The following is a 21,125-nucleotide window of genomic DNA, read 5'->3' as shown; positions in this document are numbered from 1 at the left end:
CTACGATATTATTCCTCACACTGCATTATCCAAGGACTGGACCACACTTTTTAATTACTATGAATAATAATCTTTATAAATTATCAATTATTGCTCAATAATAGTAAGATAGAGACTATTAGTATCTTTATTTTTATTTTTTTTTAATTTCAGAAGTTGTCAATCAACTCTTAGGTGATTAACAGCCTTATGTGATCAGAGTATATCTGGAGAAGAACCACAGTCAAAGCCCTTTCTTTTGAATTGGAAACCTCAAGGGTTGGGCACGATCTTATGTTGACTGAACTAGGGCATAACTGGGAACTGGACGGAAGCCAAATTCTGTGGTATTGAGCATGACAAGCATCCCACATCACCACTGTTCTCCGGAGATACCATAATGTGAGCAAGGAAATTAATTCTGAAAAACAAAGACTTCTAACAACATGCTGGGTAGTCTGGAAACAAAAATCACACAAAAATGACCATTTTTTCCTCAACACACAACCAACCTGGAGACAAAGAAATCTGCAGAAATTTCTAGCCACCTGTCAGATAAAAATGTATGCTGAATCCCAGTGATGAAGCTTGCTATTAAATTCTCATTTGCAAATCTACATATGCTTGCCACCCCTCCTTCTAATTATTGCAAAATATAAATATTCCCTTTCCCTCATTCTGGCTCAGGAAGCTTGACAATTTCTATTTTTATTTCTGCCATATGTAGTAGCGGGATCTTGCCACAGGGTGGTACACCACACATATTTAACTGAAGGCTTTTGTAATCTGTGTGACAGTTGGGTTATATCCTTTCCTAGCTTCACATAAGCAGGAGGCATCAAAATGCTGGCAGCTCTCTGAGTGATTAAAAAGGAAACAAGAGCTTAAATCACACAGGTCTGCAAATCTCCCATTATGTCTAACTTGTAATATACCTTACAAACTTTGTTGCCTTTTTGGTGGTTGTTGTTGGCCCCTTTTGCCAGTTTCCAAAGACCAAACTATTGAAACAAACTGAAATTGAGGGGTAAATGAGAAGAGGGAATTCCCAGGGAATATACCCCCTCCGAGTGACACTACACAGAAATAGCTAGCCTCCAATGACAATTTATAGGAATTGCAATTCGGTACCAGGAGAATGAATGAATCTGGTTGATTAAACTACTTACCCATCTATTGACATATCTAACTGTATAGTGTGGAACAGTGGCAGTATTTTGGTTGGTAATTTAAGATCATTATTATGTTATTAAATTATTATTATTTTTTAATGTTGATCGACGTTCATAATAGAACTGATACGCTGGACCACTTATTAAGACAAAGAACTGAAGTCACATCTCAACTTTGGATTCTAGAAAATCACTGTTTTTGTTCTCTAGGAAGTGTGAGTTTAAGCAAATTAATTTCAGGATGGAAAGGGGGAAAGAAGACTAAATGTACATGTTTTAAACAATACATGCCAGGTGCTTTCAGGCTAAATGTCTAACGCAGCGATGTTATTTGAAGCCTGAGAGGACAATAGAACAACTTCATCGGATGGTTTTCCATATTGATTTTTTTGTTCCATCGTCGAAGATGAGTGGCAATGGGTATAGTGACTAAAGCATTTATCTGACACTCTTAGGTCGATGGGAGGACTTTGTTTCTCTCCTGTTCCCCCTTTAGTCTGCAGACAAACAGTGGTTTGTCCTCACTCTTCACTCTTCCTTTAATCCTTATTCTTCTCCTTCTAATGGGAGAGGAAAAGAAAAAAAAATGTGGGCTGTGTTTCCTACTAGAGAAGAAAGGGAGGCCACTGTTCAGCAGCTCAGCAGACACACCGGAGCCTTAACACCATAGAGGTAAATACATCTTCTGTGGTCACTCAGGTCCTAGGCAAAGGTAAGTGTCTTTGAAATTATGGTACATTTCTGAAACTGCCGGTGTAAATTAGACGACTGAAAGTCACCTTACTTTCTAAAGTTCAAACTTGGTGAAGCGGACTGGTGATGTAAGCAGGCTGACTGCAGTCTCATGCCACAATGTTAGGGAAGGTGCCTCACATGCTCTTGTTCGGGTCATGGATATTAGCACTGGATCTCTAATTCATACCTTTTTTATTTTCTAGGGTCCTGAAATTAAAAACTGGGCAAAAGAGACAGTGGTTGTTGTCGATTATACATCTTAGATACTCTTAGATACTCCATACTCTAGAGGATATGGAAGACTCAAATATTTCTTCCTGCAGTATACTCCAACCTGTGTCTTCCCAGAATCAGCCCCTCTGAAAGTCCCTTAGGACTCATCAGTAGTGCGCTCGGCATGGCTGCTTGGCCTGCAGGGAGTTTACATCAGTAGAGCACACTTTACGCTCCCATGGTCAGTTTAAGGTCTGAGGTCAACATTTAATACTCTTTCATCTCAGGGGAGTCAGCGGCTTGGTTTTTGGAATCCTACCTCTCTCGCAGGACCTGCCAAGGTAGCCTGTTCCGGAACAATCACAGACATATCTGTTCCACCCATCCCTGCACATGCCATTGTTTTTGCAAGGGTTGCTAAGGCACGGTTTTGCTGTTTCCCTTGAGCAGGAGGGCTTCACTCCAGCAGTACTTTGAATTTCAGCCATTTGCCGGATATCTTTGCTCTGGCCGTCAATGAACAAATCTCTAATGCAGCCCACGTAGCCGTAGTTGAGCAGAGCAGTCCACACCTCGGTGGGGAAGACGAGGCCAGCCTTGTTTTCCGGCAAGCCCCCCAGGTACAGCTCATCATCCAGGTCCAGAATCTCGCTCTCGCCAGGTGCCGTGTAGGGCGTGCGCAGTGTGTTGACAGAAATGGTACCTGTTGCAGAGACAAGAGAACACACGGGTCTTTATGGAGTGCAACATGCTCGAAAAATCACCCTTTCTCCCTTTCATCTGATTCTTCTTTCTGTTCCTCAGGTGCCTTTCTTATTCTTCCCAGGGGAATGAAAACCGAAGTGGACGGCCGACCAAGAGTGTCGGTCAGCTTTCCACAGTTCAGTGAAGAAAAGAAAAAGGAAGATTAAAAAACAAAGAAGGAAAGAAAGAGAAATCAGCATTCTATATCGCTCTCTGACAGTTCAGTCAGGAAAGAAAAAAAAGAAAGAAGGAGAAGTTGACATTATATACCGCCCTTTGGAATAAAGTCAGATTCACGTTTGGTGAGTGCTCATTTTCAAAGCTGGTATGCATCTGCAAGCTAAAAAAAAGTTTGCATCTCCCCACCTTTACCTGACGTGATAGCTTTTAATGAACATAATAGTTTGACAGATCATCTGTGTCAAAACTTGACTTCACCACTCTTAACTATCAGCCTATTGATAAGCTCTATGGTCTTTGTCTATTCATCCATAATATGGGTCTAATAATAAGACATACCTCTCATGGTTGCTCTAAGGGTAAAATAAAGTGATATTAATAAAATTATCTGGTTTATAATGAGCACTGCATAAATGTTGTGTATCATGATTCATCACAAGAACCAAGTCAAACTGGCTGTTTACTTTAAAAAAATTTTTAATCCAAACTAGTTAGTCATCTAAATTGACAAGTTTTCCCCCACTCACTCCAAGTGTAAGAGGAGAATAATTCTATTAGTTTACAAATATACAGGAACCCTGGTTTTAAGCAAAGGATGAAAAGGTAGACATTCACAGGGGGTTAACTGAGAATCACAGAAAAAATATTTGTAGGATCCATTAAATGAAGAAAAAAGGAAAGACAGAAGACAGTTTTTGATTAAAACATCTATTGTGTACCACCAGATTACTCAAAATTCCGCCAAAGTTCTATCTCCAGAAGGATATCTATAAAAATGAAAATATGATACCTGAAAAGGACACCCCACTATACGTTACCAGATTGTCCCAGATTCATTTTTCAGGTCTGGACCATAAAAGCAGAATAGGTAGAGTATTAAGAGAGAAAGTAGATTAGAAATGTTTGGGGCCATGCTAGCTGCTGACAGAGAGCCTCAGGGATTTGGGGGGCAGACATCCAAGGGAAGCCAGGAGACAGAAGATGGGGTACAGAGGTAGAGACAGAAAGGGAGAGTCTAGTGTAGGCAGAGGATAGGTAGGAAGATGCATTTTAGTGGTTTCTCAAAATACCTAAGGTCCAAGTGAAAATACAGCCTGTGATGAATGTGAAACATGCTTCTAACTAAGGATGCAGGGCCGCCAGCGTCTGCACCGTCCCCAGGAGCATTCCAAACCCCAGCAGAAGGGGCATTTCTCAAGACCGGCAGTGTAACGGGATCTGTTTTCGTGTGAGAGAAGGCCATGGACGCCACTGACAGAGACTGCACAGGCAGCCAAGTCATTAAGGGGGCATTTGTCTCTCTAGACTTCCACAGAAAGAAATGGAAAAAGCTCCCAGGGGAGAAACACTCAAAGGCATTGCTATTTTGGCCTTCCAAAGAGGAGCATTAACAGGGATTTTGGAGGGAGGCGGCAAAAAGGCAAAAGAAGAATGGATTCGCTTTTACAGGTCACATTTGTGCAAGTGACTAGAAGGAAACACATTTAGGAACATATAGGTGCCATAAAATCCTACCTAGAAAAAATATCATTTGGGGGAAATGAAATATATGATTTTGAGAGAGAATGGTGTCATTTTTCTCTTCCTAATAGAATTTCATGACACGCATTTTTAACCGTCCAAAATGCTTTAAGAAGTGAGTTAAAAGATGATCCCTACCCTCTGCAGCGGCTAATGGAAGTTAGAAAATGATGAGAAAGGGTATTAATGACAAAAGGAAAGGTGGATATATATATGTGTGTGTATATATATGTGTATATATTATATTTATATTACATGTATTCTACGAGAAGTTGTAGGGAATGAACACAGTGATTTCTGTTTTTAAGACAAATGTATGACAAGTGCCACACCCTGTTTTCTAATTAGTTCAAAAAGGCTTCTAAAAATGAATATATGATATTGAGAGGCAACTGTTAGGAGACACAGAGCAAGTGAACGATGACAAAGTTTTACAAGAGTGGGCATTTGTTTTTAAAAAATAAGTAATTTTCCCATATGCCTTCTTACTCATGGAACAAGTCTGATTCAGCTCAAGAGGAAAAACAAAACAAAACAAAACAAAACCCAAAAACAACACTTGGTGAACACGTGGTGTTAGAAGTCTGCACTAAGAGGTGCTTGGAGGGTTCCCGAGATGAGGAATTCGATGGCTGGATCACACCTGCGCTCTCCTCTCCCCCCCAGAGTTTGCTCAACTCAGTACACTATGTAGTTTCCATAGTCACGATGTCTTCACTGGGCCAGGAATTTCACACAGTCACCCATAAACAATCTGACAGTGAGGATGGAGTGACTGGATATCCTAATTTTTATTTATGGTGTGTTGGTGCCTGCTTTGAACAAAGTGCTGTAAGAAAATTCCAGTGTGTTGTTATGAATGTGTTTGTTGTGGCCAGAGTGAGATATTCACTATAACTTTGTGATTAGACTAGAGTTTTCTGATCACGACACCTAAGTTAATCCACAGATTTTATACAGTCTAGTGCACACACACAAGCAACCCCCCCCCCCGGCCCACACACATGGTGAAACAAAAGTTTAACAGAAAAATATTTAGCTCTATTACTTCTGAGGAACTTTGATATTTTTTTCTTACATTATTTTATTAATACAGATGCTGGACATGACCTACCAAATTGATTTCAGGACTGATTAAGAGGCTCTGACCCACAGTTCAAAAACCACAGGCTGAGAGGTTACTAACATAAAGGACAAGATGTTTTTCCCATAGCTCCTCATTGTCTCTTTGAGAGAGAATTTTAGAGTTCTCTTGGGAAGAAGGAACGCAAGATCAGAGAGAAAGCAAAAGCAATATAATCCTAACTTCAACTCCAATATAATCCAAGAAGAACTAGAACTTTAATTTAGCCCTGGATTCAAGGTAAGGAGGTACATTGAGCATATACATATATCAGATATCATTCATTAAAATATTTTGAAGGGCGCCTGAGTGGCTCAGTTGGTTGAGCGACTGTCTTTGGCTCAGGTCATGATCCCGGAGTCCCAGGATTGAGTCCTGCATCGGGCTCCCTGCTCTGCGGGGAGTTTGCTTCTCCCTCTGACCCTCTCCCCTCTCATGCTCTCTCTCACGCTCTCTCTCTCAAATAAATAAAAATCTTTAAAACAAATATTCTGCAAACAAATATAATAGAATGAGACAACCGTGACTGAAAAGCAACTACTATCTTCTCTACAAGGTTTACTAATCCATATGTACTTAAATTTTAGAATATCTTTGTAGAAAATATGGCCAAAAAAAAAGGGAAACAGTAGAAATTAATTTAAGTAGGAATGGAAACTATTATTTTTATATTCTGAAGAGTCACAAAATAAAAACTGTATTTAAATATGAGTCAAACTCATTTACATTATATTTCCATTTATATTATATTTCTATTTATTTTATATTTCTATTGATATCATATTTAGCCTACACATATGCAAATGCCCTGAAATGTACACATTTCTGATAAGGGATTCGAATCCCAAATTCCTTAATGATTTTATTATTGAAATGAATCAAAGGACATTTTCAAATAAGCAAAAGATTCATCACAGAATCACTGAATTCATTTACACCAATTTAACACATATATTTGAAGATAGTGAAATTTCAGTATTAAGGTCCCTAAGTGCCTATTCATTATAATTGAGTTATAAAAGCAGTGGTTACCAAGAAAATATGAAATGAACACTTAAACCTTGTTTTTGATAATTAGAGACAACTGAGTAGTTGGTATATATCAATAGAAAATGAGAATTTTGCAAAGGTTGAGATAGGACCAGATGTAAATAATTTTTAAGAGAAAACAAAAATCTGGGTATATTATTGGTTTATCTCTCTAATCCAAGAACTACAACTATTTATGTATTATCTTGAATAGCTTGATTATTTCATACATTTTACCTTCTTTCACTATAATTACCTATAAAGTTTTTGGTAAAGTAAGTATTTTATGTAAACATCGCTATATTTGAATTGTTAAAATTTGTAGATGGTAGTCCTATTTGGGGACTTATTTGGATCAGTGTTACATGCTTCAATATTTAAGAATCCAGAGCACCTGTCTATGTTATTTTGCTTTTAAAGAAATAAAATTTCAGCTAAAAACCAAATGTATTTCTGTACATATGACTTTTGTAATCTTAACATAGAAATCACAGTAACGGGTGCCTGGGTGGCTCAGTCAGTTAAGTGTCTGCCTTCGGCTCAGGTCATGATCCGAGGGTCCTGGAATACAGCCCCGTGTCAGGCTCCCTGTTCAGCGGGGAGCCTGCTTCTCCCTCTGCTGCTCCCCCTACTTGTGCTTTCTCTGTCAAATAAATACATAAAATCTTTTTTTTTAAAAAAGAAAGAAATCACACTAACATATATTAATGTTTAAACCTGTTCGTTTTCATTGCATATGCGAAGGGTAAAACAAAGGTGACAAATAGACAAAGTAATGTTTATTTAAGAATATTCATGAAGCATAACTAATGAATTCATGCTTTACATAAAAGTATACATTAAAGTGGAAAAACTGTTGGAAACAGTTCTTAGTTTATAAAAATGGAAATCATCTTTCCCATTTTGCTGGTATTTGTAACCTGTTAGTTGGTTTGTTTGTTTTTTTTCCATATAATTTTTCTTGGCCCTTCCACTTCCAAAAGATTAGTTTTCAGGGTGAAAAGAGCATAGAGTGAAGGGGAGATTTAAAAAAAGGTAATTTGGTTTTAATTACTGCAGAAGTTTAAGTGACCAGGAAATGGGAAGCAGAAAACAGTGTGTTATGAGAATGCTTTGCCAAGTCAGAGGAAACCAACTTTCATGCTCAGCTTTTGCAAATAACTAGCTGGCAAGTGAGCCAAATACTGGATTCACTAGGCCCCAATGTGGCTTTTATGAAAAATAAAGGAACTGACTGGGTGTCACTAAGGTTCATTTTTGAATAAAATTTTCTGAAATTACTACTTAAAATAAATTTTAGTTGCATACAAATTTTATTTTTCTATTATTCTGTTTCAACTTTTCACTGCAGAAGAGAATCAGATTCCAAAAACTTAAAAATTTACTTGTCAAATTCATATTTTTTAAAGATTTTATTTTATTTATTTGAGAGAGAGAGAGATGGAAAGGGGCAGAGGGAGAGAGAATCTCAAGCAGACTCTGCACTGACCATAGAGCTTAATCTCATGACCCTGAGATGAGAACCTAAGCTGAAACCAAGAGTTGGACACTTAACGAATCCTTCCACCCAGGTGCCCCAAATTCATATTCTATCAACAAATTAAATGCAGTAACAAGACATAATATAAGTGCTAAAAGTAGAATGAAACACTGATTATATAGTATGATGCAAAACGCAAAATACAGAATTCCAACAAAATAGTACAAAAAATGAACCATAATATTGACAACGGTAGTTTTGAATTATGAGTGGATAGTTTCTTTCTTTTTAGTTTTGTGTCTTTTTTTTTTTTAGATTTTATTTATGTATTTGAGAGAGAGAGAGTAAGAGTCAGATTGAGAGAGAGAGTGCACAAGTGAGGAAAGGGCAGAGGGAGAGGGACAAGCATACTCCCGGATGAGCAGGCAGCCCGACTCGGGGCTTGATTCCAGGATCTTGGGATCATGACCTGACTGGAAGGCAGATGCTTAACCCACTGAGCCACCCAGGAGTCCCTAGTGTCTTTTAAGAACATAATGTCAAATGTTAGGTTTATAATAGGGACTTAAATAAAGTTTATTTAAAAACAAAGAAAAATAAAATTTTAATATTCAGTTTTCTGCTTATTCTTATGTTTTCTCCTTATTTGGATCCACCCATGAGCCAGGAATGTCAGGAATTAAACCAGCATATGAAGATATAAATCTTGGAAAAATTTAAAAGTTTGATAATATCTCATAAGGGGAAACAATGAGGGGGGAAAAGGCACATCATATTCTATGGACAAGTGGAAATTGAAATGGCCTATTAGCACAATGACCTGTCATTAGCTTTCAAAATTAAAAATGCAATTCGCCCAGTGATTCCAGTTCTCAAAATTTATCCTATAAAAATTCTGATCAACACGCATAATGACCTAACATGAAAATTTTCTTTATAAATTAGTTTAAAAAGGTGAAAAAATTTAAAAGTAAAAAGTTAAATGTCCATCAATAGAGAAATGACTAAGTCAATTCTAATACGTTCAAACTCAGAGATACATGATGCCACTATAAAGAATAGCACAGAAAAAGTTTTCAGTAGTTTTTTAAGTAACCTGATAATTGGTGAAGAATGGTCTTGTTCATATAAATAAAAGCTCTACATTTATTTTATAAGTGTAACTATATGTATAGTTATATTGATGCAAAGGAAATGACGTGGAAATACGTGGTTACCTGTGAAGGAGGGAATGAATTGGTGAGGGAGGTGTGTGGCACGGGGAAACTCGTACATACTTTTTTTTCCCTTAAAGATTTTATTTATTTATTTGACAGAGAGAGAGAGCACAAGCAGGGGGAGCAGCAGAGGGAGAGAGAGAAGCAGGCTCTCTGCTCAGGGAGCCCAATATGGGGCTCGATCCCAAGACCCCAAGATCATGACCTGAACTGAAGGTAGATGCTTAACGACTGAGCCACCCAGGTGCCCTACGTATTTTTTCTGAAACGCCTGAACATTTTCACCAATAGCACATATTTATATGTTACATACATCCCATGTGGTAAGCACATGCACATATAAGAACATGCATACACACTCATAGCAATATGTATACATACAAATTTCTAAGATGATTACACACAATGTCGGAGAGTTGTAAACATCAATCAAGTGGCATACTTTATAATTAAAATAGTAAAATATTAAAATTAAAATATTATTTTGCAGAATTTTTCCAGATTTCTACTCGGCACTCCACAATGAGAGTCGTGGCTGCTGGGTGTGGTCAGGTAACTGCCTATTTCCTCAGGGTGCAACGGACACCATCCTCCGAGGTCTGCCCTTTAAACTGGTAGACCCAGAAAGGAGATTTGGTAGATTGAGAGAGCAGGTTCCAGCTCTCAGGGTTTGACTGATGTACCAAGCCTATAAGACCGCAGTATAAAATAAGAATGCCAAGTTATTAATTCTGTATGAGCTATTAACTGTCACAGGATATGGAATGCTTCCTGTGGAGCTCTGCCAGTATGAGATGCCAGCTTACAATTCAAATGTTTATTCACTTAGATGGGAAATTTAATTGGTAACAGGAACCCGAATACTCATATCTCTATAACTGGTCAATTATACCCATCTACTATAATCAGACTTCCAATGAAGAATTCTGTTTATTATATAGTAACAGTAAGTATGTATGTTATATATAATATATATATATATATATATATATATATATATATACACATATACATGTTAACAGAGTCTGGAAGAAAATGTGCAAAACTGAAAATATTTTTTTGGGGAAAGAAAATAGATGACTTTTTATTTCTTTTTAAACATGTTCAAAATAAAGAAATGAACATAAGCATTGGTTTAATAAAATTTAACTTCATAAATTTATGCAAAATTGACTCCATCTGGTCATTGGGATAGTCAAATAATTAATAAATTATTGATAAAGTGGTTCAGTTTTCCCACTGATGTGTAGTGGTTTACAGACATGCATATAAAACAATATTATAAATTTATTTAAAACTATTTCAGTTTTTGCAGCGAGCTAGTAGGTAGAGGCATGGGAGGAATGTTTATAGTCAAAGAGCAAGTTTAAATCAAGACCTAAACAGAGAAATCGTCTAATGGTTGTTCAAGTAGAAATGTTTAAGTGTGGTGATTCATGAATGGTATACACAGAAATCAGTGTTGGTAATAGATAGCTAGAAAGTGCTGTTCACATCAAACAGTGATTACTATAAACCTCTAATTATGTGCTCTGGAGAGAGCCTTGTGCCTTTCCCACTGTAATTTCTAGTTCTTAAACTGGAACTCTATGACTTCAATTCAATCTCAATGGTTTCTTAGCTGTTAAATGTAGGCTTACCCATGAATAACCACTGATACAATCTGCTGTGCCCTGCTGTACACAAGCAGAATTTGACAATAATAATGAGTTTTCTCTTTGATTTCAATGTGTAATGATGGTTTGCCAAAAAAAAAAAAAAAAAAATACTGGCAGTTTGCTATAAGAATACTTGAGAGGATACCCTTGACTGAGCCAAAGAGCTTAACACAAATTTAAACAATATTCATGCCCCAAGAAAACAGTCATTAACCTCATCCTAATTTTAGTACAATTCACACTTCAGTTAAATACCTGAACACAGTTGTTTTGTATTAAGTTTGGGAGCAAAAGAGAGGGAAAGGGGAGCTCTGGAAAGGGAAGAGGGGCTGATAAGGAAGTGTTCAGCTCTAAGTCCTGCAAAGTTTGCAGAGTAATGAGCCTCTTCAATCATTTTTATTAACTCAGCAACTTAGGGGTTTTGCTCTGTTAAGTAGCTACGCTATCCATGGAAGATATTCACTTTTTAGAGCACTCAAATCCTACGCTCTGACCAGGAAATCATGCCTGCACTTTGTATGGTTCCTCCTTGGACAGTCTAGACCAGGATCTGAAAAGGCCACTCATGGCTCAGCCTACCAGGCCCCATGTCACTGGTCACAGACTAAGCAGGCAATAGAAGAAGCTACGCTGTACACAGAAGAAGAGAGCAGCTGTGGCCAAGAGTAGCAGCCAAAGTGGGAATAAAATGTCTCTTCCCCATGTCACAGAATGGAAGAAGGGATGCACAACCCAATACAATTAATTGTGCTGACAATGAAGCTCTAGAAAAAGTATTCATCTGAAGGCAATGTTTCTCACAGGGGCTCGTAGATCCTCCTTTTAGTGAACAGAGGACTAACGGGCAAATCGCCAGAATGATGGGCCGTGCAGGTAACTGTCTTCCCTGTCATTAGCATGCTTACTGTGACTGCATATCTCAGTCCTCAGAAAGAAGTGAACACCTTCCCTTAATTTTCCTTCTACCTGCATGTTTGCTAAACGATATAGTGATCTCACGAACAAGCAAAGATAGCAGTCCTGTTCTGATAAGAGCTTGTCATTTTCGTACCAGGCTTACCACAGTTCTCCAATAATTTTGTAACCTCCTCACTGCAATTTTTTTTTTTTTTTTGACATCTGGGCTTGGAGGAGGGATTTGTATTCATTAAAAAGGGTGGCATCTATTATCTTATATTGTGTAAACTGCTTTTAGGAAGTAGGAAGTAGGGTAAATTCCTTAAAAACTTGCATTACAACTAAAAGAGTGCTATTACTCTTCAAATGTAAAGATGCTACTACTATTTTTAGAATATTAGGGGTGGGTTGGCATTGAGCCATTCACATATTTTTATTATTTATTTTTCATTGTACCAAATATTTATTAAACAACTGCTATTGCACAAGAAAGTACCAGGACCTGTAGGTATAAGCTTAAATAAGACATTCCCTTTCATACATAGGTTTCTTTTACAAATTGTTGAGGGAATATTAAAAATTCAGTCTGTCCACCAAATATGGTTTTAACCCTACTTCTGACCAAGGTAACCAATAGTTCCTGACATCAAATTAATGGCCGTGACTTTATTCCTACTAACTTTAGAATGGTCAATAGCAGAAAGAATAATTCTCAGCGCTAAGCTCCCTCTACTTTAATAACAGAGAAAATGGCTCATTAAATATTTTTAAATATTCAGCTGAAGAGTATCCCAGGCAACCTTCATCATCCATGAGTCAGAAAGCAGCCCACACTGACCTCTTGTCATAGAAGTATCATTTTCCCACGTTATATTAAGACTAATTTTCATATAGCCTCTGAATATAACTGGTGTGAAAAATGGATAAAATGAATTATTTCTTGAAATTCTACGTTTCTTAGTTTTAACAGAGCTATAAATCTTGGTATTTCACCAACCTAACTCAGAAATACCCTTTAAGTAAAATAAAAGCTAGTAGAGCTATTCATTCAATTTTTAAAAGGCTGCTTTATACCAAACCAATGCAGTGTGCAAATATAGAACTTAATTAAAATACTATATATAAAATATTAACAGCTTCAGTTATTAACATTACATTAAATTCCCTTGAGCTAGGCCAACATAAAATGAGCTCTCTTTTCTTTCAATTTTGTAAAGGGCAGAACTTGGTGTAGTGAATGAGCCTGGGTTTTTACACTGTTTGTCTCAATTCACTAATCTGAAATTGTGATCACATAAAAGTACTTCACTAGCTGTACATTGCCAAACATACTAACTTAATCTTTCCTTTGGATTCCAACAAAAATCTCATGTCTTATTTTCTTTCTTAATGTAAATTACACTGTCTTAAGGCATCTTTCTCATCTTCCCATCCAGCATTGAACTTTCTAAATTAACACAGATATTCTCTGCTTTTGACCTTTTCCAATAAGGGTACAAGTAGGGCAGTTAATAAACTATTGGCAATTTGGAAGAATTAAAGAACTTAAAGAGAAAAAAATGGATTTTATTCAGCCTGAGGATTAAGGCATTTATCCAACTCTCATTGTAATAGGTCATCCAAGGACCTTGGGAAATTAATTAGACCACATCAACACTTAAGACTAGAATAAATTACCATTATCAAATGAATAATGGCTGGTTTTTTCTCCCTTTATACATTGTTTGCATTTATTAAAATTTTGGCATTAACCATGTATTTCCTCATGTAGTTATAAAATACCTCATTTCTAAGTGAATGAAATACAACTGATCTGAAGTATGGTAATTTTTGCCCCTTCTGAACTTCCAAAAGATGTCAGCTTAATGGGGCTCCTGGGTGGCTCAGTTGATTAGGTGTCTGCCTTCAGCTCAGGTCATGATCCCGGGGTCTTGAGATCGAGCCCCACATCGGGCTCCCTGCTCAGTGGGGAGTCTGCTTCTCCCTCTCCCTCTCCCTCTGCTCCTCCTCCCATTTATGAGCTCTCTCTCAAATAAATAAATACAATCTTAAAAAAAAAAGTCCACTTAATCTAATCAGTTATGTTTTAAATTATTATGAAGTCTGGGGTGCCTGAGTGGCTCAGTTTGTTAAGCATCTGACTCTTGATTTTGACTCAGGTCATGATCTCAGGGTTGTGAGATCGAGCCCCACATTGGATTCAGGGTGGAGTCTGCTTGAGATTCTCTCCCTTGACCCTCCCCTGGCTTGCACTTGCTCTCTCTATGTCTCTCAATAAATAAGTAAACAAATAAAAATAAATCATTATGGAGTCTAACATGTACATACACATACTTGAGAGTAAGTTTAAAAATTTTATTCTAGGTGTATTTTAAGTCAAACTATATCATCCAGAAGTTAATATTTCAAAGCACAAGATTAGTCCATGCTCCATTCCTCTTTTTAAGACTTCTGTTTGAAAGTTCTTTTTTTCTTTTTTAATAAAGATTTTATTTATTTATTTGACACAGAGAGAGAGGAAACAGAAGCAGGGGGAGTGGGAGAGGAAGAAGCAGGCTCCCAGCGGGGGAGCCTGATCTGTTTGAAAGTTCTTAAGTAGCCAATCAACTGCTAACTGATAGAAACAGGCTGGAAGAAGCAAAAGGGAGGTACTCTATTACTAAATTTTTGTATTCCCCTCAATGTACACTTCTCAGCTTAAATCAGAAAAAAACAAAGAGGAATCTAATTTCTAATGCAATCAGTATAAATGCAGCAGGAAAAAAGAAATGTTGTCTACTCTCAGTCATCTAAGATAATAGAAATGATAAAAGAAGTACAGGTAGCGCAGAATGGTAACTAATCTTCCCTGTGGAAGATTTTAGGGAAATGAAAGAACGCAGGGGGACCAAGTTTCCAGAGAGGGACGGACCAGAAATTGTCTCCGAGCTATCTGAGATCAGAGCAGTGGGTTCTGACCTTCCTTTTCCACCCTCACCGCTGACTCCCTCCCAATTCCTATTCATTCCATTTCTTTATTTTATTGGGCAAAAGGAGAGAAAAATATATTTGTAGGATGTCAATCACAATCTTTCTGATTGATGAGCAGGAAAGCAAGGCATGACTAAGAGGGAACTAGGACACAGTTCTGCTGCAGGGAAGCTGGGAGGACACAAGTGACAAAGCGATCTATGAAAGGGCACTCACCCCCAGGACTGCAGCTCGGTCCTCCTAAAATAGGATGGTGATCACAGATGACTAGATCTGAAAGAAGCACTAAGTGCTCTCTGGTCTATGCTGATCGTCGGCTGGAAAGCTTTGCAAAAATATAGAATCCTAGATGCCATCACTGTTGATACCCCTTCACCGGGTCTGGGAGCCAGTCAATACTGGGTACTGGGTCCTTCCCAATATGTTTTATGAAGGAAGAAATTCAGACCCACAAAAAATGCTTTGGCCAACCTTACATCGCTATTTAGTAGAAAATCCAGAGCGCATGGTATGATACATAAGTAAATAAGGCAGTGCATTGAGGGAAGGGAGGAGAGTGGTTGGGTCTAAATTCCATTGTCTTCTATTATAAGAAGAATTAGCTACAAATTATGATTTGTAAGTGAGAGGAACAATCAAAGCATGGGAGCACAAGTGAAGAAAGTAAAAAAGATATAATATAAAGTTATATACATAAAATAAGTTGCTTCTATCTTTCCCTCTCTCTCTCTCTCCCTCCTCCTCTTCTTTTCTCAGTCTCTCTCACTTTCTTGGTTTCCACAAATGCTATTTCCTCTGTCTGGATGATCCTGTCCCCACAAACCTAATGCTAGTCAATTCCTTAAGTCCCCTAATCCATTCTCAAATTTCAAATGTTTTTTTAGTTTAGTAGCATTTAGTAAAAGTAAGTGTTATTTCTTCAGCCCTTCCCTATAATGCCCCCTCCTTTCCCCAATCACACACATCATGCACACACATACACAACACAGGCACAGGCGTGCGCACACACGCACACACACACACACACACACACACCCCTCCAGTAAAAAGCGTAGCGAAAGGAAGCCAGAGGAATTGGCTCAATTCCAAACATCTTTCATTAGAAAGGGAAGCTATTTGGAAGTCAACAGAGTTTTGCCCGTGTTCTTGAAATCTTACGGCATTGATTAAAGTGTTTATGATACCACAGATCCAACTTGGGTAAAAATTAAACGAAGGATTAAAAATTAAACTAAGGATTTTCTATGTGGATTGTTGAATTTCTTTTTTCATATTTTGTATTTGCCACTTCAGGCACCTCCAAACAGCCAATGATAATAAGCAATAATTGGGAATACAAGAACCCTGAATTTTGTCATTTGCAAATTCAAGATAAAATTTCTTGCAAGATTTAGCACTTGATTATCCAATAAATGTTCATTTAAGAAGTGATTCCAGAAGTCATTTGAGCATGTGGGGTTTGATGCCCAACTATAATGATTAATTAGCTCCTTCTGATTTGTATATGATGTAAAACAGAAATAATAACAGACAATTTCCTTTACCCTAAAGACAGAAATGCAGGAAATCTTTAATATGTCTTGCTTTTAATTCCCTTGTTGAGGGATGAAACGAGTGTTCCAGCAGGTAAAAAGTATAGAAAAAATGATAAATTACCTGACCGTCCATCTCTCTGGAAGTCCACATGATACCATTCTCCATCATTCACCTTCTTTTGTAGGGCTTTGATTTTTATTGTACCTGACCCCATGTCCAGGAGGAGGTAGAGATGGCCATCTAGCATCTCAATAGCAAAGAAGTCAACCTTTATCATCTGAGGGTGCTTGGCATCTTTTTGGTGTCTTGGCTTGCCATGGCTAAATAAAATGAGGCCATTTGGCTCTGTTGTGCGGAAGTCAAAGGATATGGAGCCTGTTTTCTTTGCATTCCATTTAGGCAAAGAGATGAAAGACTCTGGGGTTTCAAAGGTGATTGGGTCCAAAGTTGCCACATTCTCACATTTAAATGCCACCACTCCATGGATCTTCATCTTAGGGTCTCCTTGCTTGGCAAGTCGAGATAATTCCAGCCTTACATCATTATTTTTATATACAACCTGTGGGCAGAGGATAGCAGTGAGAAACCAGGCCCATATTTCAGTATTTAGAACTTGTCTTCAATTCATGTAACTTGCAACACATGTTTGCAACGCATGTAACACAATGTTTAGTGCATTTTGATATATAGGATAGCTTTTTCAGCCAAATAAAATTCAAGTATCAACTCATCAAACAGTAACCATTCCAATCTAATTTCACTCAAATAATGTGTGTATACACACATCCCAACTGGTTGCAGATGACTCAAATAATTTGAGTGAATCTGCATACAGTTTTCATTATTTCAAGCATATATAGACTCAAACTTACATATTTGCTTTTGTTGTTGGCTATTATACTTGTTTATTAAATATAAAGGTTTTTTAGTTTTCCCACTACTAAAGTATTTGAAATCAGATATTTTGTATAACAGTCTCTTAAAATATAGGATCTTGTCTATGGTCTATATAGCCATAATGAGTGTAAACTTTGTAAGATAATCACAACAAGCTAAGGTGGAAAACATCCTGAATTTTCTCAGAAAAATCATAAAATACAACTAAAAAGCAGACGCTTTCTTTCCCCCTATGGTCTACATTAGCAACTGTTTGAATAATGTTGGGTAACTTTGGAACAATGTTGGCTCTAAATCCATTCAACCTGTATTACTTATGCTCCATTTTACTTTAAAGTATACAAATATGGAACAAAGTTTGTCCTGTATTCTCATTTCCCAAGGCACTTCATCCAAATTGACTAGGTGGTTCTGACTGCTCATTGATAGTCCTATGGTTTTTGGACTCTAAATGGCACATTGGACAAATCCACTGGCAGGGCTCCCAATATCATGCATCTGCTATCACATCACCTAAAAACCTGAAGCCATTCTGACATAAAGATAAAGAGAGAGCCATACCCCACCTCTATAAAATGCATACCATGTATAATTACATTTCTAAAATACATATGTCATATTGACTTAAGAAAAAATTAGCTATCTACTTCCAGAGAACTATCTAAAATATTTTAAGAAGCCATTCAAAAGTTCATAGCAGCCAACACTGACAGGTTCTAAATTCATTTATATTTATATAATAGAAAAAAAAAAAAAAGACAGCCTGTGTCTGATTAGTGCTATACGGTTAACTGGTCAATATAGCAGTTATTTCCTCCAAACCTACGGCAAAACCTAACTGAGCCAACAGTTAGTTAGTGTGGCTAATGAATTTCCTGATATTTGTTAATAGATACTTTATTTTTCAGAGTGATAAAGAATGTAGGCTCTGGTATCAGACTCTTTGAGTTCAAATACCAGCGCTAACATATATCTAACTGCATGATCTCTCCAAGCCTTATTTTTTTCCCTTTTAGGGAGATAACACCTTACAGGATGGTTGTAATTATTAAAGAAGAAAATGTATGTAGGTGAGAGAATCTACATAAAGGGAATCAATCCAATGCCAGGCACATTGTGAGATTTTCAATAAATATCAACTACATCAAACTGCATGATAATAAATATCATCTCTTCATCATCATCTAGTAGACACAGAAATACTGTAAATTAATTCATTTTAAGGAAATGCTTAGAAATTAAGCACACACATATGATTGGTGTTTTATACCTGATTTGTGCCAACCAAAGAAGTCCCATCTTTCCACTGCTAGTCCTGGTGTTTCAGTTTACCTTTATCTTGAAGGAGGATTATTACAAAGAATATCCATTATTCTTTGAGCAAATATGTATAATGGTTTAATAAGCAAATACTGACAACAAAAGAAAAGAAAATGAACTCAAGCAATAACAAAAGGGAATTAGATTAATTCTTAAGCATACTTTCTTGAAGACAGAAAGAGCTATTAAGCCTTGGGGAAGTTGATTTAGGATTGTCTTTCTTTGAGGATCTTTAGAAGTGGAGAAAATGGTTTCCATGGATGAGTTTCCAAGTTGTATAACCTCTCACCATGACTTTCAAGCTACCCAAGCCTATATATATATATTTTTTCAATTTCCTTGGCAATCTATATTTTATTATTTGGAGATTCCCTTGACAAAGATATTGATCAGGAATGAGTATAGTGTTTTCTGACCTAATTGATGCGGATGATAACACTGACCTACGCTGACACATTGCCTGTGAAATAGAACCACTGCAACAGAGTCAGGTGTTTCTGACGTGAGTAAGTAGGTATAAGGCTGGGTATATTGCCTCATGAGTCCAATATCAGCTACAAAAAAGTTGAGGGACGTGGGGTTAGGGCAATTCTAGGTAAGGATTTCAGTGAGTGATTTATAATCTCATGAATGAGTTGGATGCCCTGGCGAAAAGGAGGGTCAAGAAAATGGAGAAGAAAAGTACGGATTCCTTTGATCAGCAAACTTAGGGTCAGCCATGCACACACACACTGCCTCCACGCCTAATCCCTGTGCCCCACCCCACAAGAAAAAAAAAAAAAAAAGAATTTCCACCAGAATCTATGCTTTGTGCAGACAGGGTTCTTGCTCACTGTAGTCAAGCATCAAGATCAGTGTCCGGCACAAAGTAGACACTCAACAAATATTTGCTGAGAATTGAATTAAATTCTTTATTCACTTCTTTTAACCTAGTCCCAGATTATAGACTACTATGAACGATATTTACCAATGTAGTTATGTAAAGCATCTACAGATGTGGTATTGCAGACTAATCTCACAAATTGGTTACTATTTTTAGTCTATTTCTTTAGAAAAATGTGGAAACTTCTGTGCATGTTCAGTTATAAACGCAAGTTGGCCGGTGTATTGGAAAACTTTATCTTCAAACTCATATTGTGGGGCTTAAATTAGTTTCAGAATGAAAAACACCTGAGTTAAAATTCTCCAGCGGTCGAATCATCTTCCTAGAAGAACTACCTTGAGGAGAAGCATGATGTACTTTTTTTTCCTTCTCATTTTGTATTCTTTGAAAGGAAACTCCAGAAGACAGAAAAGCAATTTTGAATAGGCAGGCTGATAGCTCTCACAACTACACTACTACTTCATCTGGCCCAGGTTTCCTAATCACCCTACTTTTCCAAAGTTAGACATACTCTTCAGATGACCTGAATATAGTACAATTATAATAATAAGTAGACAGCAGCCACTCCAAATCTTTTAAAAATTCACATGTAAGCTATTTTTTTACTCTTTCTGAGATAATATGATTCTCAAACATTTACAATTATTCATATATCTTTTTTCATATATCTTTTTTATTTATGTCAAAAGTTGTATTTACTTAATAGTTTCAACTTTCAAAAAATATCTATATACGCTATCGTCTTAACAATTAGTGATGATAGTATTGTACACTCATTTGGGTCTGTTCATAAAATTAAGATTTTGGGGGGATATTGATTTTTCCTTTGTTTTTTTGAAGAGTAATTCACAATGTTGAATTTCACTTCTCCGCTTCATGGGCTTTTATCATAAATCCCAAAGGGATAAAAACATGAAAGAAACTAGGTGGTTTGTTTGTTTGTTTCTTTGTTTTGGTCTACAATTTTTTTTAAATGTCCCTCACACTTAAATTTGCAAGAACAGGAGCAATATATCTGTATTTTTATATTCCTAGGCTTGAAATTTGAGGTAGACAGTCACTGAATATTTTATTTGCTCTTCATATTAATCCTAAAAAGGCAAGGGAAATAAATAGGTGAAAAAAAAATTTTAGAGTCTGGGTATAGACATAGCTTAAACACAAAGCTCTTATCTAAGTCAACTTGCCTAACCTTTCTATCTCTCAGTTTCTTAATTTCTAAAAAAAATATACATATCTAAAAAGGAAAAGCATGTTATATCTATCAATCCTTAATCTATGTAATTTGGGACAAAGGTAAAAGACATTCCATCGTTCCTTCTCTATGTCTGGCTTTTTGGTTTTGATGTCAGGATAATCTCTATTCTGAGATACACTGAAACACTAATCCGTTAGGTAAAGAGAATGTTCGCTACATCTTTAGGTACACAGACATACATCAAGGATTATATGTATCTAAGGTTTGTACAGATGGTATTGAAGAACTGGTGGCTGAGAGATAAGGCCCTTTCCACAGGAAGTGGGAGGGTGTGAAATATGCGCATCGGTAGAAAGCATGTGCTACTCAAATA

General features: G+C 36.9%; 1 protein-coding gene across 1 annotated transcript in view; it reads right to left on the bottom strand.

Annotated features, from left to right (window-relative positions):
• Positions 1 to 21,125, bottom strand: part of NRXN1 (neurexin 1) — a 1,086,056-nt gene that overhangs the window by 592,028 nt on the left and 472,903 nt on the right. The window contains 2 exon segments of the mRNA XM_040623491.1: positions 2,419 to 2,802; positions 16,575 to 17,013. Coding sequence (XP_040479425.1) covers positions 2,419 to 2,802; positions 16,575 to 17,013 — 823 coding nt within the window.

This window comes from Ursus maritimus, unplaced genomic scaffold (assembly GCF_017311325.1).
Source record: "Ursus maritimus isolate PB19 unplaced genomic scaffold, ASM1731132v1 scaffold_6, whole genome shotgun sequence".
Classification (NCBI taxonomy): Eukaryota; Metazoa; Chordata; class Mammalia; order Carnivora; family Ursidae; genus Ursus; species Ursus maritimus.
Note: the sequence above shows the minus strand (reverse complement) of the source record. Positions and strands in the feature narration are given on the sequence as shown.